The 26,584-nt window shown below is 40.6% G+C and overlaps 7 protein-coding genes across 7 annotated transcripts; all 7 read left to right on the forward strand.

Annotated features, from left to right (window-relative positions):
* The first annotated feature begins 119 nt into the window (after window positions 1-119).
* Window positions 120-2,069, forward strand: LOC149975269 (uncharacterized). Its single transcript, XM_090209713.1, has 5 exons — window positions 120-123; window positions 232-522; window positions 650-901; window positions 1,119-1,273; window positions 1,373-2,069. Exons 1-5 carry the CDS (start codon window positions 120-122, stop codon window positions 1,463-1,465), a joined length of 795 nt encoding a protein of 264 aa, XP_090065839.1. The 3' UTR covers window positions 1,466-2,069.
* Window positions 2,070-3,477: 1,408 nt separating this feature from the next.
* On the forward strand, window positions 3,478-5,000 carry LOC149975270 (uncharacterized). Its single transcript, XM_090209714.1, has 5 exons — window positions 3,478-3,481; window positions 3,590-3,880; window positions 4,008-4,259; window positions 4,461-4,615; window positions 4,715-5,000. Exons 1-5 carry the CDS (start codon window positions 3,478-3,480, stop codon window positions 4,805-4,807), a joined length of 795 nt encoding a protein of 264 aa, XP_090065840.1. The 3' UTR covers window positions 4,808-5,000.
* Window positions 4,869-9,109, forward strand: LOC149975271 (uncharacterized). Its single transcript, XM_090209715.1, has 6 exons — window positions 4,869-4,873; window positions 6,522-6,571; window positions 6,932-7,222; window positions 7,350-7,601; window positions 7,801-7,955; window positions 8,055-9,109. Exons 1-6 carry the CDS (start codon window positions 4,869-4,871, stop codon window positions 8,145-8,147), a joined length of 846 nt encoding a protein of 281 aa, XP_090065841.1. The 3' UTR covers window positions 8,148-9,109.
* LOC118936466 (uncharacterized) lies at window positions 8,232-12,385 on the forward strand. The gene is made up of 6 exons (XM_090209716.1): window positions 8,232-8,236; window positions 9,885-9,934; window positions 10,295-10,585; window positions 10,713-10,964; window positions 11,182-11,336; window positions 11,436-12,385. Exons 1-6 carry the CDS (start codon window positions 8,232-8,234, stop codon window positions 11,526-11,528), a joined length of 846 nt encoding a protein of 281 aa, XP_090065842.1. The 3' UTR covers window positions 11,529-12,385.
* LOC149975272 (uncharacterized) lies at window positions 11,843-15,735 on the forward strand. Its single transcript, XM_090209717.1, has 6 exons — window positions 11,843-11,847; window positions 13,496-13,545; window positions 13,906-14,196; window positions 14,324-14,575; window positions 14,785-14,939; window positions 15,039-15,735. The coding sequence occupies exons 1-6, from the start codon at window positions 11,843-11,845 to the stop codon at window positions 15,129-15,131; spliced, it is 846 nt and encodes a 281-aa protein (XP_090065843.1). The 3' UTR covers window positions 15,132-15,735.
* LOC149975273 (uncharacterized) lies at window positions 15,193-21,984 on the forward strand. Its single transcript, XM_090209718.1, has 10 exons — window positions 15,193-15,197; window positions 16,846-16,895; window positions 17,256-17,546; window positions 17,674-17,925; window positions 18,131-18,285; window positions 18,385-20,241; window positions 20,602-20,874; window positions 21,002-21,253; window positions 21,455-21,609; window positions 21,709-21,984. The coding sequence occupies exons 1-6, from the start codon at window positions 15,193-15,195 to the stop codon at window positions 18,475-18,477; spliced, it is 846 nt and encodes a 281-aa protein (XP_090065844.1). The 3' UTR covers window positions 18,478-20,241; window positions 20,602-20,874; window positions 21,002-21,253; window positions 21,455-21,609; window positions 21,709-21,984.
* Window positions 21,166-25,784, forward strand: LOC118941496 (uncharacterized). Its single transcript, XM_036955131.2, has 6 exons — window positions 21,166-21,284; window positions 23,539-23,588; window positions 23,949-24,239; window positions 24,367-24,618; window positions 24,834-24,988; window positions 25,088-25,784. The coding sequence occupies exons 1-6, from the start codon at window positions 21,166-21,168 to the stop codon at window positions 25,178-25,180; spliced, it is 960 nt and encodes a 319-aa protein (XP_036811026.2). The 3' UTR covers window positions 25,181-25,784.
* The last annotated feature ends 800 nt before the right edge of the window (window positions 25,785-26,584 follow it).

Consider the following 26,584-nt stretch of genomic DNA (forward strand, 5'->3'; position numbering starts at 1 on the left):
GGGTTTCTTCTCATTTTATGGCTATGCATCACCATAGGTAACCTATTCATTATATTGTGTGGAGACATCTCTTTTGATATTGGAATTAAACTGTAGAATGTTAACTTTGTGCACATAAAATGGGTAATTGGAAAAGTTTTTTTTATAGGCAGCAAATGATTTACTGATTTAATATGTACATTAATGACAGTCAGTGAAATGCTAAATGTGATCTTGGTCCTCTCTCATTAGGAATCAGGGCAGAACCTTCAGTGGACCAGCATGGGTTGAAGGGGGGTTCAATATGTCTGGTTGTTCCAGAACCTCCTGAGATGATCAAAGGACTTCAATGGAGGAAGGACAGTGATGTAATATTTGGAGACAAAGAGATCTCTCCTAAATACAAGGATAAGGTGGACTATAACAATGATAACCATTCTCTGTGTATTAAGAATCTAATGGAAACTGACAGTGGAATTTACATGGTAAACTACAGGAAACATTGGAAACAATCAACTACTACATATAGACTGTTAGTGGAGGGTGAGTTTTCTAAGGCTTCAGTTCTGGTCATTTGCTGTACATTTAATGTGTCTGATCAGGTTCAATAATGAATGTGGGACTAATAATTATCTGTCTCTTCTTTGGTTCTAAAAACTGTCTCTTATAGATCATGTTCCCAAACCAGTCATGGATGTCACATCTCTCAACACAAGTGTGGGACTCTGTGATGTCACAGTGAACTGTTCAGTTAAAGATGGCTGGATGTTGTCTGTCTGTGACAGCGGTCAGTGTACACTGTCACAACAGTCTCCGTCACTAACCGGTGGTAACATGACCATCTCCGTATTGACTGGAAGGATCCAATGCACCAGCAGCAACCACGTCAGCACACAGACCATCTCTCAACCCATGGAGGACTGTAAGTACCATTTAGCCTCCACCTTCACTGTGTACCTCTATCACTTTTTAATAACCTACTAATAATATCATATGAATTCAAGTTAGGTCAAAGTTTTGACATCATTATTGTGATTCTTCTCTAGTTAAGATTGGAATAATTCTGCCTGAAACTATCATTGTATGAACACTGTTCTTAATCTGTGTGTGTGTGTGTGTGTGTGTGTGTGTGAACTCAGGTAGTGGTAATGTGAAAGCCTCAGTGTTACCAGTTGGCACCATTGTGGGCTGTGTTACTGGTATATTACTCCTAGTTGCTGTGTTACTTGGTGTTGGATACATCAAACATACCAGAAGACAGAAAATCCCTAAAGAACAAAGTCCACTAGAAGAGGTACCTGCTCTGTCATTCATTCATTCATCTATGCATTATACTAGACAATAGTTTTAAATGACAACCATTTAAATGTTGTAATGTTTCATATCCAAACAGGTCATTGTTCCAAGAGTTTACAACTCAGTGAAGACCTCACCAGGGAGAGAAGAACCACAGCATCTCCTTACCAGAACCACAGCCCTGTCCTGACCAGAACCACATATATATACATTTTCATATTCCATTTCATGGAAGTTTCTTTATCCATGAAATGAAGTGGGTGGAGAACAAACCCCTCTTCACATTGTTACAGATAGAATTGAACCATTATTTTGAAATGATCAGTAAAAGTGGAAATACAAAAAAGCAATATGTATCATAAAATGTTTTGACAAACTGAAAATGTATCTTGACATGTAGTACCCGTCTGTTAGTTCTTCTCACTGGTGGATTTGGTGGTATCCTGTATAGCTTCCTGCATTTACTCCCAGCAAGCACAAAACCCTTCATAGAGTTGGTCCATACTGACTGTCTCTGTCATTTTGAGGGAAAACACCTGCTCCAGATCAGTGAAGGAGAGGTTTTGTTGCATGTTTATCCATATTTCGTTGATATGCCAAACCGAGAGAACAACAACAGAAATTACTTTGCAGGAATTGGCGTGTTTACTGTGATTTGATGAATATACGGGACAAGGGAGGTCCCGTATGGGACAAACCAATTTAGCCCAATATAAGAGCCATCCCGGCTAATACGGGACAGTTGGCAACCCTATTTGACGTTTTCAAATTAAACTCTCATTTAACGTGTGAAATAGTGTTATTTGACGCGTGTATTTTTTTGACCCGCAAAGACTCAAACTGGGTTCCATTCTGTAAAGCCTCGTTCACTTCAAATCCATTTGTTTTGCACATCCAATTCAAAACGTATTTTTTCCTGCAGTCTGAACAGTCAAATAGCACATGGAATAGGATATTTTAAGCTGCCTTCCTGGTGGTTTGAAGTCAGATACAAATAGGATTACTGGCCATGTGACTTGTTGAATGGTCAAATCTGAAGTGTACTTTTGTATATTATCTACCTCACTTGCTTTGGCAATGTTAACATGTGTTTCCCATGTCAATAAAGCCCCTTGAATTGAGACAAAAAGTGAGTAAAAAACACACAAAAAATGTTCAGAACTACAAATGAACTTTCTTCTGTCGATTTTGGGTTGTATAATGTCACAATTCCAACCCTCCTCCTTGATCCGGGCTTGGGACCGGCAAAAGTGACCCGAAAGAGACACTGGCGGAGTTAGTTTTTTTTATTGGATTATTTACTTTATATTTTTAGTTTAGTTTTATACATTTACATCCCGCACTGAATGTAAACCAGGGCGGAAATCAGTTCCGGCGGCTTCGCGCATGCGCGATTCATTTTCAGTCTGGACGCGGAGGGGTGAACATCTCCTCTGACTGCTGCGAGAGGACTGGGCCGCATGTGAGTGCTTTGGGACGGTGTGGGGCCCACGGCAGCACCCGCTGCTCGTTGAGAAGAGTAAGAACGATACGTGCTTTCACGTCAGTCTCCAATAACACCAGAAAAAGTCGCTAGATTTGTCGCTAGTCGCTTTTTTGAAAAAGTCTCGCTAGAGGGGTCTGAATACTCGCTAAATATAGCGACAAAGTCGCTAAGTTGGCAACACTGCCCACATTAGCTAAACATGAATATACTATAACCACATTTCATATGCGTGTATTACTAGCACAGATGTAAACATAATCAGATAAGAGAGATCGGTTCCCAATTTAGCCTTAACATTAAGGTCTAACGTTAACTTACACAGCGACAACTGCCTTGTTCAGGGGCAGAACGACAGATGTTTACCTTGTCAGCCCGGGGATTTGATGTCGTTTACCGGCCCAACGCTGTAACCCACAAGGCTACTTGCCTCTCCTGAAACCACCTACTTTGGCCGAGAACCAATCAACAGTAAGTATAGTTCAGGCCTGATTCTGAAGAGGTGGTTTGAAGTCGCAGTGATATATATTAAGCAGCATTATTCAGGGACTGCGCTGTGAAACTTTATCTCTCATTTTCAAAAGGAATATGAATATTCTGGGGTTTCTTCTCATTTTATGGCTATGCATCACCATAGGTAACCTATTCATTATATTGTGTGGAGACATCTCTTTTGATATTGGAATTAAACTGTAGAATGTTAACTTTGTGCACATAAAATGGGTAATTGGAAAAGTTTTTTTTATAGGCAGCAAATGATTTACTGATTTAATATGTACATTAATGACAGTCAGTGAAATGCTAAATGTGATCTTGGTCCTCTCTCATTAGGAATCAGGGCAGAACCTTCAGTGGACCAGCATGGGTTGAAGGGGGGTTCAATATGTCTGGTTGTTCCAGAACCTCCTGAGATGATCAAAGGACTTCAATGGAGGAAGGACAGTGATGTAATATTTGGAGACAAAGAGATCTCTCCTAAATACAAGGATAAGGTGGACTATAACAATGATAACCATTCTCTGTGTATTAAGAATCTAATGGAAACTGACAGTGGAATTTACATGGTAAACTACAGGAAACATTGGAAACAATCAACTACTACATATAGACTGTTAGTGGAGGGTGAGTTTTCTAAGGCTTCAGTTCTGGTCATTTGCTGTACATTTAATGTGTCTGATCAGGTTCAATAATGAATGTGGGACTAATAATTATCTGTCTCTTCTTTGGTTCTAAAAACTGTCTCTTATAGATCATGTTCCCAAACCAGTCATGGATGTCACATCTCTCAACACAAGTGTGGGACTCTGTGATGTCACAGTGAACTGTTCAGTTAAAGATGGCTGGATGTTGTCTGTCTGTGACAGCGGTCAGTGTACACTGTCACAACAGTCTCCGTCACTAACCGGTGGTAACATGACCATCTCCGTATTGACTGGAAGGATCCAATGCACCAGCAGCAACCACGTCAGCACACAGACCATCTCTCAACCCATGGAGGACTGTAAGTACCATTTAGCCTCCACCTTCACTGTGTACCTCTATCACTTTTTAATAACATATGAATTCAAGTTAGGTCAAAGTTTTGACATCATTATTGTGATTCTTCTCTAGTTAAGATTGGAATAATTCTGCCTGAAACTATCATTGTATGAACACTGTTCTTAATCTGTGTGTGTGTGTGTGTGTGTGTGTGTGAACTCAGGTAGTGGTAATGTGAAAGCCTCAGTGTTACCAGTTGGCACCATTGTGGGCTGTGTTACTGGTATATTACTCCTAGTTGCTGTGTTACTTGGTGTTGGATACATCAAACATACCAGAAGACAGAAAATCCCTAAAGAACAAAGTCCACTAGAAGAGGTACCTGCTCTGTCATTCATTCATTCATCTATGCATTATACTAGACAATAGTTTTAAATGACAACCATTTAAATGTTGTAATGTTTCATATCCAAACAGGTCATTGTTCCAAGAGTTTACAACTCAGTGAAGACCTCACCAGGGAGAGAAGAACCACAGCATCTCCTTACCAGAACCACAGCCCTGTCCTGACCAGAACCACATATATATACATTTTCATATTCCATTTCATGGAAGTTTCTTTATCCATGAAATGAAGTGGGTGGAGAACAAACCCCTCTTCACATTGTTACAGATAGAATTGAACCATTATTTTGAAATGATCAGTAAAAGTGGAAATACAAAAAAGCAATATGTATCATAAAATGTTTTGACAAACTGAAAATGTATCTTGACATGTAGTACCCGTCTGTTAGTTCTTCTCACTGGTGGATTTGGTGGTATCCTGTATAGCTTCCTGCATTTACTCCCAGCAAGCACAAAACCCTTCATAGAGTTGGTCCATACTGACTGTCTCTGTCATTTTGAGGGAAAACACCTGCTCCAGATCAGTGAAGGAGAGGTTTTGTTGCATGTTTATCCATATTTCGTTGACATGCCAAACCGAGAGAACAACAACAGAAATTACTTTGCAGGAATTGGCGTGTTTACTGTGATTTGATGAATATACGGGACAAGGGAGGTCCCGTATGGGACAAACCAATTTAGCCCAATATAAGAGCCATCCCGGCTAATACGGGACAGTTGGCAACCCTATTTGACGTTTTCAAATTAAACTCTCATTTAACGTGTGAAATAGTGTTATTTGACGCGTGTATTTTTTTGACCCGCAAAGACTCAAACTGGGTTCCATTCTGTAAAGCCTCGTTCACTTCAAATCCATTTGTTTTGCACATCCAATTCAAAACGTATTTTTTCCTGCAGTCTGAACAGTCAAATAGCACATGGAATAGGATATTTTAAGCTGCCTTCCTGGTGGTTTGAAGTCAGATACAAATAGGATTACTGGCCATGTGACTTGTTGAATGGTCAAATCTGAAGTGTACTTTTGTATATTATCTACCTCACTTGCTTTGGCAATGTTAACATGTGTTTCCCATGTCAATAAAGCCCCTTGAATTGAGACAAAAAGTGAGTAAAAAACACACAAAAAATGTTCAGAACTACAAATGAACTTTCTTCTGTCGATTTTGGGTTGTATAATGTCACAATTCCAACCCTCCTCCTTGATCCGGGCTTGGGACCGGCAAAAGTGACCCGAAAGAGACACTGGCGGAGTTAGTTTTTTTTATTGGATTATTTACTTTATATTTTTAGTTTAGTTTTATACATTTACATCCCGCACTGAATGTAAACCAGGGCGGAAATCAGTTCCGGCGGCTTCGCGCATGCGCGATTCATTTTCAGTCTGGACGCGGAGGGGTGAACATCTCCTCTGACTGCTGCGAGAGGACTGGGCCGCATGTGAGTGCTTTGGGACGGTGTGGGGCCCACGGCAGCACCCGCTGCTCGTTGAGAAGAGTAAGAACGATACGTGCTTTCACGTCAGTCTCCAATAACACCAGAAAAAGTCGCTAGATTTGTCGCTAGTCGCTTTTTTGAAAAAGTCTCGCTAGAGGGGTCTGAATACTCGCTAAATATAGCGACAAAGTCGCTAAGTTGGCAACACTGCCCACATCAGCTAAACATGAATATACTATAACCACATTTCATATGCGTGTATTACTAGCACAGATGTAAACATAATCAGATAAGAGAGATCGGTTCCCAATTTAGCCTTAACATTAAGGTCTAACGTTAACTTACACAGCGACAACTGCCTTGTTCAGGGGCAGAACGACAGATGTTTACCTTGTCAGCCCGGGGATTTGATGTCGTTTACCGGCCCAACGCTGTAACCCACAAGGCTACTTGCCTCTCCTGAAACCACCTACTTTGGCCGAGAACCAATCAACAGTAAGTATAGTTCAGGCCTGATTCTGAAGAGGTGGTTTGAAGTCGCAGTGATATATATTAAGCAGCATTATTCAGGGACTGCGCTGTGAAACTTTATCTCTCATTTTCAAAAGGAATATGAATATTCTGGGGTTTCTTCTCATTTTATGGCTATGCATCACCATAGGTAACCTATTCATTATATTGTGTGGAGACATCTCTTTTGATATTGGAATTAAACTGTAGAATGTTAACTTTGTGCACATAAAATGGGTAATTGGAAAAGTTTTTTTTATAGGCAGCAAATGATTTACTGATTTAATATGTACATTAATGACAGTCAGTGAAATGCTAAATGTGATCTTGGTCCTCTCTCATTAGGAATCAGGGCAGAACCTTCAGTGGACCAGCATGGGTTGAAGGGGGGTTCAATATGTCTGGTTGTTCCAGAACCTCCTGAGATGATCAAAGGACTTCAATGGAGGAAGGACAGTGATGTAATATTTGGAGACAAAGAGATCTCTCCTAAATACAAGGATAAGGTGGACTATAACAATGATAACCATTCTCTGTGTATTAAGAATCTAATGGAAACTGACAGTGGAATTTACATGGTAAACTACAGGAAACATTGGAAACAATCAACTACTACATATAGACTGTTAGTGGAGGGTGAGTTTTCTAAGGCTTCAGTTCTGGTCATTTGCTGTACATTTAATGTGTCTGATCAGGTTCAATAATGAATGTGGGACTAATAATTATCTGTCTCTTCTTTGGTTCTAAAAACTGTCTCTTATAGATCATGTTCCCAAACCAGTCATGGATGTCACATCTCTCAACACAAGTGTGGGACTCTGTGATGTCACAGTGAACTGTTCAGTTAAAGATGGCTGGATGTTGTCTGTCTGTGACAGCGGTCAGTGTACACTGTCACAACAGTCTCCGTCACTAACCGGTGGTAACATGACCATCTCCGTATTGACTGGAAGGATCCAATGCACCAGCAGCAACCACGTCAGCACACAGACCATCTCTCAACCCATGGAGGACTGTAAGTACCATTTAGCCTCCACCTTCACTGTGTACCTCTATCACTTTTTAATAACATATGAATTCAAGTTAGGTCAAAGTTTTGACATCATTATTGTGATTCTTCTCTAGTTAAGATTGGAATAATTCTGCCTGAAACTATCATTGTATGAACACTGTTCTTAATCTGTGTGTGTGTGTGTGTGTGTGTGTGAACTCAGGTAGTGGTAATGTGAAAGCCTCAGTGTTACCAGTTGGCACCATTGTGGGCTGTGTTACTGGTATATTACTCCTAGTTGCTGTGTTACTTGGTGTTGGATACATCAAACATACCAGAAGACAGAAAATCCCTAAAGAACAAAGTCCACTAGAAGAGGTACCTGCTCTGTCATTCATTCATTCATCTATGCATTATACTAGACAATAGTTTTAAATGACAACCATTTAAATGTTGTAATGTTTCATATCCAAACAGGTCATTGTTCCAAGAGTTTACAACTCAGTGAAGACCTCACCAGGGAGAGAAGAACCACAGCATCTCCTTACCAGAACCACAGCCCTGTCCTGACCAGAACCACATCACTCTCCTGTCCAGAACCACATATATATACATTTTTATATTCCATTTCATGGAAGTTTCTTTATCCATGAAATGAAGTGGGTGGAGAACAAACCCCTCTTCACATTGTTACAGATAGAATTGAACCATTATTTTGAAATGATCAGTAAAAGTGGAAATACAAAAAAGCAATATGTATCATAAAATGTTTTGACAAACTGAAAATGTATCTTGACATGTAGTACCCGTCTGTTAGTTCTTCTCACTGGTGGATTTGGTGGTATCCTGTATAGCTTCCTGCATTTACTCCCAGCAAGCACAAAACCCTTCATAGAGTTGGTCCATACTGACTGTCTCTGTCATTTTGAGGGAAAACACCTGCTCCAGATCAGTGAAGGAGAGGTTTTGTTGCATGTTTATCCATATTTCGTTGATATGCCAAACCGAGAGAACAACAACAGAAATTACTTTGCAGGAATTGGCGTGTTTACTGTGATTTGATGAATATACGGGACAAGGGAGGTCCCGTATGGGACAAACCAATTTAGCCCAATATAAGAGCCATCCCGGCTAATACGGGACAGTTGGCAACCCTATTTGACGTTTTCAAATTAAACTCTCATTTAACGTGTGAAATAGTGTTATTTGACGCGTGTATTTTTTTGACCCGCAAAGACTCAAACTGGGTTCCATTCTGTAAAGCCTCGTTCACTTCAAATCCATTTGTTTTGCACATCCAATTCAAAACGTATTTTTTCCTGCAGTCTGAACAGTCAAATAGCACATGGAATAGGATATTTTAAGCTGCCTTCCTGGTGGTTTGAAGTCAGATACAAATAGGATTACTGGCCATGTGACTTGTTGAATGGTCAAATCTGAAGTGTACTTTTGTATATTATCTACCTCACTTGCTTTGGCAATGTTAACATGTGTTTCCCATGTCAATAAAGCCCCTTGAATTGAGACAAAAAGTGAGTAAAAAACACACAAAAAATGTTCAGAACTACAAATGAACTTTCTTCTGTCGATTTTGGGTTGTATAATGTCACAATTCCAACCCTCCTCCTTGATCCGGGCTTGGGACCGGCAAAAGTGACCCGAAAGAGACACTGGCGGAGTTAGTTTTTTTTATTGGATTATTTACTTTATATTTTTAGTTTAGTTTTATACATTTACATCCCGCACTGAATGTAAACCAGGGCGGAAATCAGTTCCGGCGGCTTCGCGCATGCGCGATTCATTTTCAGTCTGGACGCGGAGGGGTGAACATCTCCTCTGACTGCTGCGAGAGGACTGGGCCGCATGTGAGTGCTTTGGGACGGTGTGGGGCCCACGGCAGCACCCGCTGCTCGTTGAGAAGAGTAAGAACGATACGTGCTTTCACGTCAGTCTCCAATAACACCAGAAAAAGTCGCTAGATTTGTCGCTAGTCGCTTTTTTGAAAAAGTCTCGCTAGAGGGGTCTGAATACTCGCTAAATATAGCGACAAAGTCGCTAAGTTGGCAACACTGCCCACATCAGCTAAACATGAATATACTATAACCACATTTCATATGCGTGTATTACTAGCACAGATGTAAACATAATCAGATAAGAGAGATCGGTTCCCAATTTAGCCTTAACATTAAGGTCTAACGTTAACTTACACAGCGACAACTGCCTTGTTCAGGGGCAGAACGACAGATGTTTACCTTGTCAGCCCGGGGATTTGATGTCGTTTACCGGCCCAACGCTGTAACCCACAAGGCTACTTGCCTCTCCTGAAACCACCTACTTTGGCCGAGAACCAATCAACAGTAAGTATAGTTCAGGCCTGATTCTGAAGAGGTGGTTTGAAGTCGCAGTGATATATATTAAGCAGCATTATTCAGGGACTGTGCTGTGAAACTTTATCTCTCATTTTCAAAAGGAATATGAATATTCTGGGGTTTCTTCTCATTTTATGGCTATGCATCACCATAGGTAACCTATTCATTATATTGTGTGGAGACATCTCTTTTGATATTGGAATTAAACTGTAGAATGTTAACTTTGTGCACATAAAATGGGTAATTGGAAAAGTTTTTTTTATAGGCAGCAAATGATTTACTGATTTAATATGTACATTAATGACAGTCAGTGAAATGCTAAATGTGATCTTGGTCCTCTCTCATTAGGAATCAGGGCAGAACCTTCAGTGGACCAGCATGGGTTGAAGGGGGGTTCAATATGTCTGGTTGTTCCAGAACCTCCTGAGATGATCAAAGGACTTCAATGGAGGAAGGACAGTGATGTAATATTTGGAGACAAAGAGATCTCTCCTAAATACAAGGATAAGGTGGACTATAACAATGATAACCATTCTCTGTGTATTAAGAATCTAATGGAAACTGACAGTGGAATTTACATGGTAAACTACAGGAAACATTGGAAACAATCAACTACTACATATAGACTGTTAGTGGAGGGTGAGTTTTCTAAGGCTTCAGTTCTGGTCATTTGCTGTACATTTAATGTGTCTGATCAGGTTCAATAATGAATGTGGGACTAATAATTATCTGTCTCTTCTTTGGTTCTAAAAACTGTCTCTTATAGATCATGTTCCCAAACCAGTCATGGATGTCACATCTCTCAACACAAGTGTGGGACTCTGTGATGTCACAGTGAACTGTTCAGTTAAAGATGGCTGGATGTTGTCTGTCTGTGACAGCGGTCAGTGTACACTGTCACAACAGTCTCCGTCACTAACCGGTGGTAACATGACCATCTCCGTATTGACTGGAAGGATCCAATGCACCAGCAGCAACCACGTCAGCACACAGACCATCTCTCAACCCATGGAGGACTGTAAGTACCATTTAGCCTCCACCTTCACTGTGTACCTCTATCACTTTTTAATAACCTACTAATAATATCATATGAATTCAAGTTAGGTCAAAGTTTTGACATCATTATTGTGATTCTTCTCTAGTTAAGATTGGAATAATTCTGCCTGAAACTATCATTGTATGAACACTGTTCTTAATCTGTGTGTGTGTGTGTGTGTGTGTGTGTGTGAACTCAGGTAGTGGTAATGTGAAAGCCTCAGTGTTACCAGTTGGCACCATTGTGGGCTGTGTTACTGGTATATTACTCCTAGTTGCTGTGTTACTTGGTGTTGGATACATCAAACATACCAGAAGACAGAAAATCCCTAAAGAACAAAGTCCACTAGAAGAGGTACCTGCTCTGTCATTCTTTCATTCATCTATGCATTATACTAGACAATAGTTTTAAATAACAACCATTTAAATGTTGTAATGTTTCATATCCAAACAGGTCATTGTTCCAAGAGTTTACAACTCAGTGAAGACCTCACCAGGGAGAGAAGAACCACAGCATCTCCTTACCAGAACCACAGCCCTGTCCTGACCAGAACCACAGCACTCTCCTGGTCAGAACCACAGCACTCTCCTGGCCAGAACCACAGCACTCTCCTGGTCAGAACCACAGCACTCTCCTGGTCAGAACCACAGCACTCTCCTGACCAGAACCACAGCCCTCTCCTGTCCAGAACCACAGCCCTCTCCTGTCCAGAACCACAGCCCTCTCCTTACCAGAACCACAGCCCTGTCCTGACCAGAACCACAGCACTCTCCTGTCCAGAACCACATCACTCTCCTGTCCAGAACCACAAATATATACATTTTTATATTCCATTTCATGGAAGTTTCTTTATCCATGAAATGAAGTGGGTGGAGAACAAACCCCTCTTCACATTGTTACAGATAGAATTGAACCATTATTTTGAAATGATCAGTAAAAGTGGAAATACAAAAAAGCAATATGTATCATAAAATGTTTTGACAAACTGAAAATGTATCTTGACATGTAGTACCCGTCTGTTAGTTCTTCTCACTGGTGGATTTGGTGGTATCCTGTATAGCTTCCTGCATTTACTCCCAGCAAGCACAAAACCCTTCATAGAGTTGGTCCATACTGACTGTCTCTGTCATTTTGAGGGAAAACACCTGCTCCAGATCAGTGAAGGAGAGGTTTTGTTGCATGTTTATCCATATTTCGTTGATATGCCAAACCGAGAGAACAACAACAGAAATTACTTTGCAGGAATTGGCGTGTTTACTGTGATTTGATGAATATACGGGACAAGGGAGGTCCCGTATGGGACAAACCAATTTAGCCCAATATAAGAGCCATCCCGGCTAATACGGGACAGTTGGCAACCCTATTTGACGTTTTCAAATTAAACTCTCATTTAACGTGTGAAATAGTGTTATTTGACGCGTGTATTTTTTTGACCCGCAAAGACTCAAACTGGGTTCCATTCTGTAAAGCCTCGTTCACTTCAAATCCATTTGTTTTGCACATCCAATTCAAAACATATTTTTTCCTGCAGTCTGAACAGTCAAATAGCACATGGAATAGGATATTTTAAGCTGCCTTCCTGGTGGTTTGAAGTCAGATACAAATAGGATTACTGGCCATGTGACTTGTTGAATGGTCAAATCTGAAGTGTACTTTTGTATATTATCTACCTCACTTGCTTTGGCAATGTTAACATGTGTTTCCCATGTCAATAAAGCCCCTTGAATTGAGACAAAAAGTGAGTAAAAAACACACAAAAAATGTTCAGAACTACAAATGAACTTTCTTCTGTCGATTTTGGGTTGTATAATGTCACAATTCCAACCCTCCTCCTTGATCCGGGCTTGGGACCGGCAAAAGTGACCCGAAAGAGACACTGGCGGAGTTAGTTTTTTTTATTGGATTATTTACTTTATATTTTTAGTTTAGTTTTATACATTTACATCCCGCACTGAATGTAAACCAGGGCGGAAATCAGTTCCGGCGGCTTCGCGCATGCGCGATTCATTTTCAGTCTGGACGCGGAGGGGTGAACATCTCCTCTGACTGCTGCGAGAGGACTGGGCCGCATGTGAGTGCTTTGGGACGGTGTGGGGCCCACGGCAGCACCCGCTGCTCGTTGAGAAGAGTAAGAACGATACGTGCTTTCACGTCAGTCTCCAATAACACCAGAAAAAGTCGCTAGATTTGTCGCTAGTCGCTTTTTTGAAAAAGTCTCGCTAGAGGGGTCTGAATACTCGCTAAATATAGCGACAAAGTCGCTAAGTTGGCAACACTGCCCACATCAGCTAAACATGAATATACTATAACCACATTTCATATGCGTGTATTACTAGCACAGATGTAAACATAATCAGATAAGAGAGATCGGTTCCTAATTTAGCCTTAACATTAAGGTCTAACGTTAACTTACACAGCGACAACTGCCTTGTTCAGGGGCAGAACGACAGATGTTTACCTTGTCAGCCCGGGGATTTGATGTCGTTTACCGGCCCAACGCTGTAACCCACAAGGCTACTTGCCTCTCCTGAAACCACCTACTTTGGCCGAGAACCAATCAACAGTAAGTATAGTTCAGGCCTGATTCTGAAGAGGTGGTTTGAAGTCGCAGTGATATATATTAAGCAGCATTATTCAGGGACTGCGCTGTGAAACTTTATCTCTCATTTTCAAAAGGAATATGAATATTCTGGGGTTTCTTCTCATTTTATGGCTATGCATCACCATAGGTAACCTATTCATTATATTGTGTGGAGACATCTCTTTTGATATTGGAATTAAACTGTAGAATGTTAACTTTGTGCACATAAAATGGGTAATTGGAAAAGTTTTTTTTATAGGCAGCAAATGATTTACTGATTTAATATGTACATTAATGACAGTCAGTGAAATGCTAAATGTGATCTTGGTCCTCTCTCATTAGGAATCAGGGCAGAACCTTCAGTGGACCAGCATGGGTTGAAGGGGGGTTCAATATGTCTGGTTGTTCCAGAACCTCCTGAGATGATCAAAGGACTTCAATGGAGGAAGGACAGTGATGTAATATTTGGAGACAAAGAGATCTCTCCTAAATACAAGGATAAGGTGGACTATAACAATGATAACCATTCTCTGTGTATTAAGAATCTAATGGAAACTGACAGTGGAATTTACATGGTAAACTACAGGAAACATTGGAAACAATCAACTACTACATATAGACTGTTAGTGGAGGGTGAGTTTTCTAAGGCTTCAGTTCTGGTCATTTGCTGTACATTTAATGTGTCTGATCAGGTTCAATAATGAATGTGGGACTAATAATTATCTGTCTCTTCTTTGGTTCTAAAAACTGTCTCTTATAGATCATGTTCCCAAACCAGTCATGGATGTCACATCTCTCAACACAAGTGTGGGACTCTGTGATGTCACAGTGAACTGTTCAGTTAAAGATGGCTGGATGTTGTCTGTCTGTGACAGCGGTCAGTGTACACTGTCACAACAGTCTCCGTCACTAACCGGTGGTAACATGACCATCTCCGTATTGACTGGAAGGATCCAATGCACCAGCAGCAACCACGTCAGCACACAGACCATCTCTCAACCCATGGAGGACTGTAAGTACCATTTAGCCTCCACCTTCACTGTGTACCTCTATCACTTTTTAATAACATATGAATTCAAGTTAGGTCAAAGTTTTGACATCATTATTGTGATTCTTCTCTAGTTAAGATTGGAATAATTCTGCCTGAAACTATCATTGTATGAACACTGTTCTTAATCTGTGTGTGTGTGTGTGTGTGTGTGTGTGTGTGTGTGAACTCAGGTAGTGGTAATGTGAAAGCCTCAGTGTTACCAGTTGGCACCATTGTGGGCTGTGTTACTGGTATATTACTCCTAGTTGCTGTGTTACTTGGTGTTGGATACATCAAACATACCAGAAGACAGAAAATCCCTAAAGAACAAAGTCCACTAGAAGAGGTACCTGCTCTGTCATTCATTCATTCATCTATGCATTATACTAGACAATAGTTTTAAATGACAACCATTTAAATGTTGTAATGTTTCATATCCAAACAGGTCATTGTTCCAAGAGTTTACAACTCAGTGAAGACCTCACCAGGGAGAGAAGAACCACAGCATCTCCTTACCAGAACCACAGCCCTGTCCTGACCAGAACCACATATATATACATTTTCATATTCCATTTCATGGAAGTTTCTTTATCCATGAAATGAAGTGGGTGGAGAACAAACCCCTCTTCACATTGTTACAGATAGAATTGAACCATTATTTTGAAATGATCAGTAAAAGTGGAAATACAAAAAAGCAATATGTATCATAAAATGTTTTGACAAACTGAAAATGTATCTTGACATGTAGTACCCGTCTGTTAGTTCTTCTCACTGGTGGATTTGGTGGTATCCTGTATAGCTTCCTGCATTTACTCCCAGCAAGCACAAAACCCTTCATAGAGTTGGTCCATACTGACTGTCTCTGTCATTTTGAGGGAAAACACCTGCTCCAGATCAGTGAAGGAGAGGTTTTGTTGCATGTTTATCCATATTTCGTTGATATGCCAAACCGAGAGAACAACAACAGAAATTACTTTGCAGGAATTGGCGTGTTTACTGTGATTTGATGAATATACGGGACAAGGGAGGTCCCGTATGGGACAAACCAATTTAGCCCAATATAAGAGCCATCCCGGCTAATACGGGACAGTTGGCAACCCTATTTGACGTTTTCAAATTAAACTCTCATTTAACGTGTGAAATAGTGTTATTTGACGCGTGTATTTTTTTGACCCGCAAAGACTCAAACTGGGTTCCATTCTGTAAAGCCTCGTTCACTTCAAATCCATTTGTTTTGCACATCCAATTCAAAACGTATTTTTTCCTGCAGTCTGAACAGTCAAATAGCACATGGAATAGGATATTTTAAGCTGCCTTCCTGGTGGTTTGAAGTCAGATACAAATAGGATTACTGGCCATGTGACTTGTTGAATGGTCAAATCTGAAGTGTACTTTTGTATATTATCTACCTCACTTGCTTTGGCAATGTTAACATGTGTTTCCCATGTCAATAAAGCCCCTTGAATTGAGACAAAAAGTGAGTAAAAAACACACAAAAAATGTTCAGAACTACAAATGAACTTTCTTCTGTCGATTTTGGGTTGTATAATGTCACAATTCCAACCCTCCTCCTTGATCCGGGCTTGGGACCGGCAAAAGTGACCCGAAAGAGACACTGGCGGAGTTAGTTTTTTTTATTGGATTATTTACTTTATATTTTTAGTTTAGTTTTATACATTTACATCCCGCACTGAATGTAAACCAGGGCGGAAATCAGTTCCGGCGGCTTCGCGCATGCGCGATTCATTTTCAGTCTGGACGCGGAGGGGTGAACATCTCCTCTGACTGCTGCGAGAGGACTGGGCCGCATGTGAGTGCTTTGGGACGGTGTGGGGCCCACGGCAGCACCCGCTGCTCGTTGAGAAGAGTAAGAACGATACGTGCTTTCACGTCAGTCTCCAATAACACCAGAAAAAGTCGCTAGATTTGTCGCTAGTCGCTTTTTTGAAAAAGTCTCGCTAGAGGGGTCTGAATACTCGCTAAATATAGCGACAAAGTCGCTAAGTTGGCAACACTGCCCACATTAGCTAAACATGAATATACTATAACCACATTTCATATGCGTGTATTACTAGCACAGATGTAAACATAATCAGATAAGAGAGATCGGTTCCCAATTTAGCCTTAACATTAAGGTCTAACGTTAACTTACACAGCGACAACTGCCTTGTTCAGGGGCAGAACGACAGATGTTTACCTTGTCAGCCCGGGGATTTGATGTCGTTTACCGGCCCAACGCTGTAACCCACAAGGCTACTTGCCTCTCCTGAAACCACCTACTTTGGCCGAGAACCAATCAACAGTAAGTATAGTTCAGGCCTGATTCTGAAGAGGTGGTTTGAAGTCGCAGTGATATATATTAAGCAGCATTATTCAGGGACTGCGCTGTGAAACTTTATCTCTCATTTTCAAAAGGAATATGAATATTCTGGGGTTTCTTCTCATTTTATGGCTATGCATCACCATAGGTAACCTATTCATTATATTGTGTGGAGACATCTCTTTTGATATTGGAATTAAACTGTAGAATGTTAACTTTGTGCACATAAAATGGGTAATTGGAAAAGTTTTTTTTATAGGCAGCAAATGATTTACTGATTTAATATGTACATTAATGACAGTCAGTGAAATGCTAAATGTGATCTTGGTCCTCTCTCATTAGGAATCAGGGCAGAACCTTCAGTGGACCAGCATGGGTTGAAGGGGGGTTCAATATGTCTGGTTGTTCCAGAACCTCCTGAGATGATCAAAGGACTTCAATGGAGGAAGGACAGTGATGTAATATTTGGAGACAAAGAGATCTCTCCTAAATACAAGGATAAGGTGGACTATAACAATGATAACCATTCTCTGTGTATTAAGAATCTAATGGAAACTGACAGTGGAATTTACATGGTAAACTACAGGAAACATTGGAAACAATCAACTACTACATATAGACTGTTAGTGGAGGGTGAGTTTTCTAAGGCTTCAGTTCTGGTCATTTGCTGTACATTTAATGTGTCTGATCAGGTTCAATAATGAATGTGGGACTAATAATTATCTGTCTCTTCTTTGGTTCTAAAAACTGTCTCTTATAGATCATGTTCCCAAACCAGTCATGGATGTCACATCTCTCAACACAAGTGTGGGACTCTGTGATGTCACAGTGAACTGTTCAGTTAAAGATGTCTGGATGTTGTCTGTCTGTGACAGCGGTCAGTGTACACTGTCACAACAGTCTCCGTCACTAACCGGTGGTAACATGACCATCTCCGTATTGACTGGAAGGATCCAATGCACCAGCAGCAACCACGTCAGCACACAGACCATCTCTCAACCCATGGAGGACTGTAAGTACCATTTAGCCTCCACCTTCACTGTGTACCTCTATCACTTTTTAATAACATATGAATTCAAGTTAGGTCAAAGTTTTGACATCATTATTGTGATTCTTCTCTAGTTAAGATTGGAATAATTCTGCCTGAAACTATCATTGTATGAACACTGTTCTTAATCTGTGTGTGTGTGTGTGTGTGTGTGTGTGTGTGAACTCAGGTAGTGGTAATGTGAAAGCCTCAGTGTTACCAGTTGGCACCATTGTGGGCTGTGTTACTGGTATATTACTCCTAGTTGCTGTGTTACTTGGTGTTGGATACATCAAACATACCAGAAGACAGAAAATCCCTAAAGAACAAAGTCCACTAGAAGAGGTACCTGCTCTGTCATTCATTCATTCATCTATGCATTATACTAGACAATAGTTTTAAATGACAACCATTTAAATGTTGTAATGTTTCATATCCAAACAGGTCATTGTTCCAAGAGTTTACAACTCAGTGAAGACCTCACCAGGGAGAGAAGAACCACAGCATCTCCTTACCAGAACCACAGCCCTGTCCTGACCAGAACCACATATATATACATTTTCATATTCCATTTCATGGAAGTTTCTTTATCCATGAAATGAAGTGGGTGGAGAACAAACCCCTCTTCACATTGTTACAGATAGAATTGAACCATTATTTTGAAATGATCAGTAAAAGTGGAAATACAAAAAAGCAATATGTATCATAAAATGTTTTGACAAACTGAAAATGTATCTTGACATGTAGTACCCGTCTGTTAGTTCTTCTCACTGGTGGATTTGGTGGTATCCTGTATAGCTTCCTGCATTTACTCCCAGCAAGCACAAAACCCTTCATAGAGTTGGTCCATACTGACTGTCTCTGTCATTTTGAGGGAAAACACCTGCTCCAGATCAGTGAAGGAGAGGTTTTGTTGCATGTTTATCCATATTTCGTTGATATGCCAAACCGAGAGAACAACAACAGAAATTACTTTGCAGGAATTGGCGTGTTTACTGTGATTTGATGAATATACGGGACAAGGGAGGTCCCGTATGGGACAAACCAATTTAGCCCAATATAAGAGCCATCCCGGCTAATACGGGACAGTTGGCAACCCTATTTGACGTTTTCAAATTAAACTCTCATTTAACGTGTGAAATAGTGTTATTTGACGCGTGTATTTTTTTGACCCGCAAAGACTCAAACTGGGTTCCATTCTGTAAAGCCTCGTTCACTTCAAATCCATTTGTTTTGCACATCCAATTCAAAACGTATTTTTTCCTGCAGTCTGAACAGTCAAATAGCACATGGAATAGGATATTTTAAGCTGCCTTCCTGGTGGTTTGAAGTCAGATACAAATAGGATTACTGGCCATGTGACTTGTTGAATGGTCAAATCTGAAGTGTACTTTTGTATATTATCTACCTCACTTGCTTTGGCAATGTTAACATGTGTTTCCCATGTCAATAAAGCCCCTTGAATTGAGACAAAAAGTGAGTAAAAAACACACAAAAAATGTTCAGAACTACAAATGAACTTTCTTCTGTCGATTTTGGGTTGTATAATGTCACAATTCCAACCCTCCTCCTTGATCCGGGCTTGGGACCGGCAAAAGTGACCCGAAAGAGACACTGGCGGAGTTAGTTTTTTTTATTGGATTATTTACTTTATATTTTTAGTTTAGTTTTATACATTTACATCCCGCACTGAATGTAAACCAGGGCGGAAATCAGTTCCGGCGGCTTCGCGCATGCGCGATTCATTTTCAGTCTGGACGCGGAGGGGTGAACATCTCCTCTGACTGCTGCGAGAGGACTGGGCCGCATGTGAGTGCTTTGGGACGGTGTGGGGCCCACGGCAGCACCCGCTGCTCGTTGAGAAGAGTAAGAACGATACGTGCTTTCACGTCAGTCTCCAATAACACCAGAAAAAGTCGCTAGATTTGTCGCTAGTCGCTTTTTTGAAAAAGTCTCGCTAGAGGGGTCTGAATACTCGCTAAATATAGCGACAAAGTCGCTAAGTTGGCAACACTGCCCACATCAGCTAAACATGAATATACTATAACCACATTTCATATGCGTGTATTACTAGCACAGATGTAAACATAATCAGATAAGAGAGATCGGTTCCCAATTTAGCCTTAACATTAAGGTCTAACGTTAACTTACACAGCGACAACTGCCTTGTTCAGGGGCAGAACGACAGATGTTTACCTTGTCAGCCCGGGGATTTGATGTCGTTTACCGGCCCAACGCTGTAACCCACAAGGCTACTTGCCTCTCCTGAAACCACCTACTTTGGCCGAGAACCAATCAACAGTAAGTATAGTTCAGGCCTGATTCTGAAGAGGTGGTTTGAAGTCGCAGTGATATATATTAAGCAGCATTATTCAGGGACTGCGCTGTGAAACTTTATCTCTCATTTTCAAAAGGAATATGAATATTCTGGGGTTTCTTCTCATTTTATGGCTATGCATCACCATAGGTAACCTATTCATTATATTGTGTGGAGACATATCTTTTGACATTGGAATTAAACTGTAGAATGTTAACTTTGTGCACATAAAATGGGTAATTGGAAAAGTTTTTTTTATAGGCAGCAAATGATTTACTGATTTAATATGTACATTAATGACAGTCAGTGAAATGCTAAATGTGATCTTGGTCCTCTCTCATTAGGAATCAGGGCAGAACCTTCAGTGGACCAGCATGGGTTGAAGGGGGGTTCAATATGTCTGGTTGTTCCAGAACCTCCTGAGATGAGGAAGGACAGTGATGTAATATTTGGAGACAAAGAGATCTCTCCTAAATACAAGGATAAGGTGGACTATAACAATGATAACCATTCTCTGTGTATTAAGAATCTAATGGAAACTGACAGTGGAATTTACATGGTAAACTACAGGAAACATTGGAAACAATCAACTACTACATATAGACTGTTAGTGGAGGGTGAGTTTTCTAAGGCTTCAGTTCTGGTCATTTGCTGTACATTTAATGTGTCTGATCAGGTTCAATAATGAATGTGGGACTAATAATTATCTGTCTCTTCTTTGGTTCTAAAAACTGTCTCTTATAGATCATGTTCCCAAACCAGTCATGGATGTCACATCTCTCAACACAAGTGTGGGACTCTGTGATGTCACAGTGAACTGTTCAGTTAAAGATGGCTGGATGTTGTCTGTCTGTGACAGCGGTCAGTGTACACTGTCACAACAGTCTCCGTCACTAACCGGTGGTAACATGACCATCTCCGTATTGACTGGAAGGATCCAATGCACCAGCAGCAACCACGTCAGCACACAGACCATCTCTCAACCCATGGAGGACTGTAAGTACCATTTAGCCTCCACCTTCACTGTGTACCTCTATCACTTTTTAATAACATATGAATTCAAGTTAGGTCAAAGTTTTGACATCATTATTGTGATTCTTCTCTAGTTAAGATTGGAATAATTCTGCCTGAAACTATCATTGTATGAACACTGTTCTTAATCTGTGTGTGTGTGTGTGTGTGTGTGTGTGAACTCAGGTAGTGGTAATGTGAAAGCCTCAGTGTTACCAGTTGGCACCATTGTGGGCTGTGTTACTGGTATATTACTCCTAGTTGCTGTGTTACTTGGTGTTGGATACATCAAACATACCAGAAGACAGAAAATCCCTAAAGAACAAAGTCCACTAGAAGAGGTACCTGCTCTGTCATTCATTCATTCATCTATGCATTATACTAGACAATAGTTTTAAATGACAACCATTTAAATGTTGTAATGTTTCATATCCAAACAGGTCATTGTTCCAAGAGTTTACAACTCAGTGAAGACCTCACCAGGGAGAGAAGAACCACAGCATCTCCTTACCAGAACCACAGCCCTGTCCTGACCAGAACCACATCACTCTCCTGTCCAGAACCACATATATATACATTTTTATATTCCATTTCATGGAAGTTTCTTTATCCATGAAATGAAGTGGGTGGAGAACAAACCCCTCTTCACATTGTTACAGATAGAATTGAACCATTATTTTGAAATGATCAGTAAAAGTGGAAATACAAAAAAGCAATATGTATCATAAAATGTTTTGACAAACTGAAAATGTATCTTGACATGTAGTACCCGTCTGTTAGTTCTTCTCACTGGTGGATTTGGTGGTATCCTGTATAGCTTCCTGCATTTACTCCCAGCAAGCACAAAACCCTTCATAGAGTTGGTCCATACTGACTGTCTCTGTCATTTTGAGGGAAAACACCTGCTCCAGATCAGTGAAGGAGAGGTTTTGTTGCATGTTTATCCATATTTCGTTGATATGCCAAACCGAGAGAACAACAACAGAAATTACTTTGCAGGAATTGGCGTGTTTACTGTGATTTGATGAATATACGGGACAAGGGAGGTCCCGTATGGGACAAACCAATTTAGCCCAATATAAGAGCCATCCCGGCTAATACGGGACAGTTGGCAACCCTATTTGACGTTTTCAAATTAAACTCTCATTTAACGTGTGAAATAGTGTTATTTGACGCGTGTATTTTTTTGACCCGCAAAGACTCAAACTGGGTTCCATTCTGTAAAGCCTCGTTCACTTCAAATCCATTTGTTTTGCACATCCAATTCAAAACATATTTTTTCCTGCAGTCTGAACAGTCAAATAGCACATGGAATAGGATATTTTAAGCTGCCTTCCTGGTGGTTTGAAGTCAGATACAAATAGGATTACTGGCCATGTGACTTGTTGAATGGTCAAATCTGAAGTGTACTTTTGTATATTATCTACCTCACTTGCTTTGGCAATGTTAACATGTGTTTCCCATGTCAATAAAGCCCCTTGAATTGAGACAAAAAGTGAGTAAAAAACACACAAAAAATGTTCAGAACTACAAATGAACTTTCTTCTGTCGATTTTGGGTTGTATAATGTCACAATTCCAACCCTCCTCCTTGATCCGGGCTTGGGACCGGCAAAAGTGACCCGAAAGAGACACTGGCGGAGTTAGTTTTTTTTATTGGATTATTTACTTTATATTTTTAGTTTAGTTTTATACATTTACATCCCGCACTGAATGTAAACCAGGGCGGAAATCAGTTCCGGCGGCTTCGCGCATGCGCGATTCATTTTCAGTCTGGACGCGGAGGGGTGAACATCTCCTCTGACTGCTGCGAGAGGACTGGGCCGCATGTGAGTGCTTTGGGACGGTGTGGGGCCCACGGCAGCACCCGCTGCTCGTTGAGAAGAGTAAGAACGATACGTGCTTTCACGTCAGTCTCCAATAACACCAGAAAAAGTCGCTAGATTTGTCGCTAGTCGCTTTTTTGAAAAAGTCTCGCTAGAGGGGTCTGAATACTCGCTAAATATAGCGACAAAGTCGCTAAGTTGGCAACACTGCCCACATCAGCTAAACATGAATATACTATAACCACATTTCATATGCGTGTATTACTAGCACAGATGTAAACATAATCAGATAAGAGAGATCGGTTCCCAATTTAGCCTTAACATTAAGGTCTAACGTTAACTTACACAGCGACAACTGCCTTGTTCAGGGGCAGAACGACAGATGTTTACCTTGTCAGCCCGGGGATTTGATGTCGTTTACCGGCCCAACGCTGTAACCCACAAGGCTACTTGCCTCTCCTGAAACCACCTACTTTGGCCGAGAACCAATCAACAGTAAGTATAGTTCAGGCCTGATTCTGAAGAGGTGGTTTGAAGTCGCAGTGATATATATTAAGCAGCATTATTCAGGGACTGCGCTGTGAAACTTTATCTCTCATTTTCAAAAGGAATATGAATATTCTGGGGTTTCTTCTCATTTTATGGCTATGCATCACCATAGGTAACCTATTCATTATATTGTGTGGAGACATCTCTTTTGATATTGGAATTAAACTGTAGAATGTTAACTTTGTGCACATAAAATGGGTAATTGGAAAAGTTTTTTTTATAGGCAGCAAATGATTTACTGATTTAATATGTACATTAATGACAGTCAGTGAAATGCTAAATGTGATCTTGGTCCTCTCTCATTAGGAATCAGGGCAGAACCTTCAGTGGACCAGCATGGGTTGAAGGGGGGTTCAATATGTCTGGTTGTTCCAGAACCTCCTGAGATGATCAAAGGACTTCAATGGAGGAAGGACAGTGATGTAATATTTGGAGACAAAGAGATCTCTCCTAAATACAAGGATAAGGTGGACTATAACAATGATAACCATTCTCTGTGTATTAAGAATCTAATGGAAACTGACAGTGGAATTTACATGGTAAACTACAGGAAACATTGGAAACAATCAACTACTACATATAGACTGTTAGTGGAGGGTGAGTTTTCTAAGGCTTCAGTTCTGGTCATTTGCTGTACATTTAATGTGTCTGATCAGGTTCAATAATGAATGTGGGACTAATAATTATCTGTCTCTTCTTTGGTTCTAAAAACTGTCTCTTATAGATCATGTTCCCAAACCAGTCATGGATGTCACATCTCTCAACACAAGTGTGGGACTCTGTGATGTCACAGTGAACTGTTCAGTTAAAGATGGCTGGATGTTGTCTGTCTGTGACAGCGGTCAGTGTACACTGTCACAACAGTCTCCGTCACTAACCGGTGGTAACATGACCATCTCCGTATTGACTGGAAGGATCCAATGCACCAGCAGCAACCACGTCAGCACACAGACCATCTCTCAACCCATGGAGGACTGTAAGTACCATTTAGCCTCCACCTTCACTGTGTACCTCTATCACTTTTTAATAACCTACTAATAATATCATATGAATTCAAGTTAGGTCAAAGTTTTGACATCATTATTGTGATTCTTCTCTAGTTAAGATTGGAATAATTCTGCCTGAAACTATCATTGTATGAACACTGTTCTTAATCTGTGTGTGTGTGTGTGTGTGTGTGTGTGAACTCAGGTAGTGGTAATGTGAAAGCCTCAGTGTTACCAGTTGGCACCATTGTGGGCTGTGTTACTGGTATATTACTCCTAGTTGCTGTGTTACTTGGTGTTGGATACATCAAACATACCAGAAGACAGAAAATCCCTAAAGAACAAAGTCCACTAGAAGAGGTACCTGCTCTGTCATTCATTCATTCATCTATGCATTATACTAGACAATAGTTTTAAATGACAACCATTTAAATGTTGTAATGTTTCATATCCAAACAGGTCATTGTTCCAAGAGTTTACAACTCAGTGAAGACCTCACCAGGGAGAGAAGAACCACAGCATCTCCTTACCAGAACCACAGCCCTGTCCTGACCAGAACCACATATATATACATTTTCATATTCCATTTCATGGAAGTTTCTTTATCCATGAAATGAAGTGGGTGGAGAACAAACCCCTCTTCACATTGTTACAGATAGAATTGAACCATTATTTTGAAATGATCAGTAAAAGTGGAAATACAAAAAAGCAATATGTATCATAAAATGTTTTGACAAACTGAAAATGTATCTTGACATGTAGTACCCGTCTGTTAGTTCTTCTCACTGGTGGATTTGGTGGTATCCTGTATAGCTTCCTGCATTTACTCCCAGCAAGCACAAAACCCTTCATAGAGTTGGTCCATACTGACTGTCTCTGTCATTTTGAGGGAAAACACCTGCTCCAGATCAGTGAAGGAGAGGTTTTGTTGCATGTTTATCCATATTTCGTTGATATGCCAAACCGAGAGAACAACAACAGAAATTACTTTGCAGGAATTGGCGTGTTTACTGTGATTTGATGAATATACGGGACAAGGGAGGTCCCGTATGGGACAAACCAATTTAGCCCAATATAAGAGCCATCCCGGCTAATACGGGACAGTTGGCAACCCTATTTGACGTTTTCAAATTAAACTCTCATTTAACGTGTGAAATAGTGTTATTTGACGCGTGTATTTTTTTGACCCGCAAAGACTCAAACTGGGTTCCATTCTGTAAAGCCTCGTTCACTTCAAATCCATTTGTTTTGCACATCCAATTCAAAACGTATTTTTTCCTGCAGTCTGAACAGTCAAATAGCACATGGAATAGGATATTTTAAGCTGCCTTCCTGGTGGTTTGAAGTCAGATACAAATAGGATTACTGGCCATGTGACTTGTTGAATGGTCAAATCTGAAGTGTACTTTTGTATATTATCTACCTCACTTGCTTTGGCAATGTTAACATGTGTTTCCCATGTCAATAAAGCCCCTTGAATTGAGACAAAAAGTGAGTAAAAAACACACAAAAAATGTTCAGAACTACAAATGAACTTTCTTCTGTCGATTTTGGGTTGTATAATGTCACAATTCCAACCCTCCTCCTTGATCCGGGCTTGGGACCGGCAAAAGTGACCCGAAAGAGACACTGGCGGAGTTAGTTTTTTTTATTGGATTATTTACTTTATATTTTTAGTTTAGTTTTATACATTTACATCCCGCACTGAATGTAAACCAGGGCGGAAATCAGTTCCGGCGGCTTCGCGCATGCGCGATTCATTTTCAGTCTGGACGCGGAGGGGTGAACATCTCCTCTGACTGCTGCGAGAGGACTGGGCCGCATGTGAGTGCTTTGGGACGGTGTGGGGCCCACGGCAGCACCCGCTGCTCGTTGAGAAGAGTAAGAACGATACGTGCTTTCACGTCAGTCTCCAATAACACCAGAAAAAGTCGCTAGATTTGTCGCTAGTCGCTT

This window comes from Oncorhynchus mykiss, chromosome 19, assembly GCF_057628025.1.
Source record: "Oncorhynchus mykiss isolate SJ-2025 chromosome 19, ASM5762802v1, whole genome shotgun sequence".
Taxonomy (NCBI): Eukaryota; Metazoa; Chordata; class Actinopteri; order Salmoniformes; family Salmonidae; genus Oncorhynchus; species Oncorhynchus mykiss.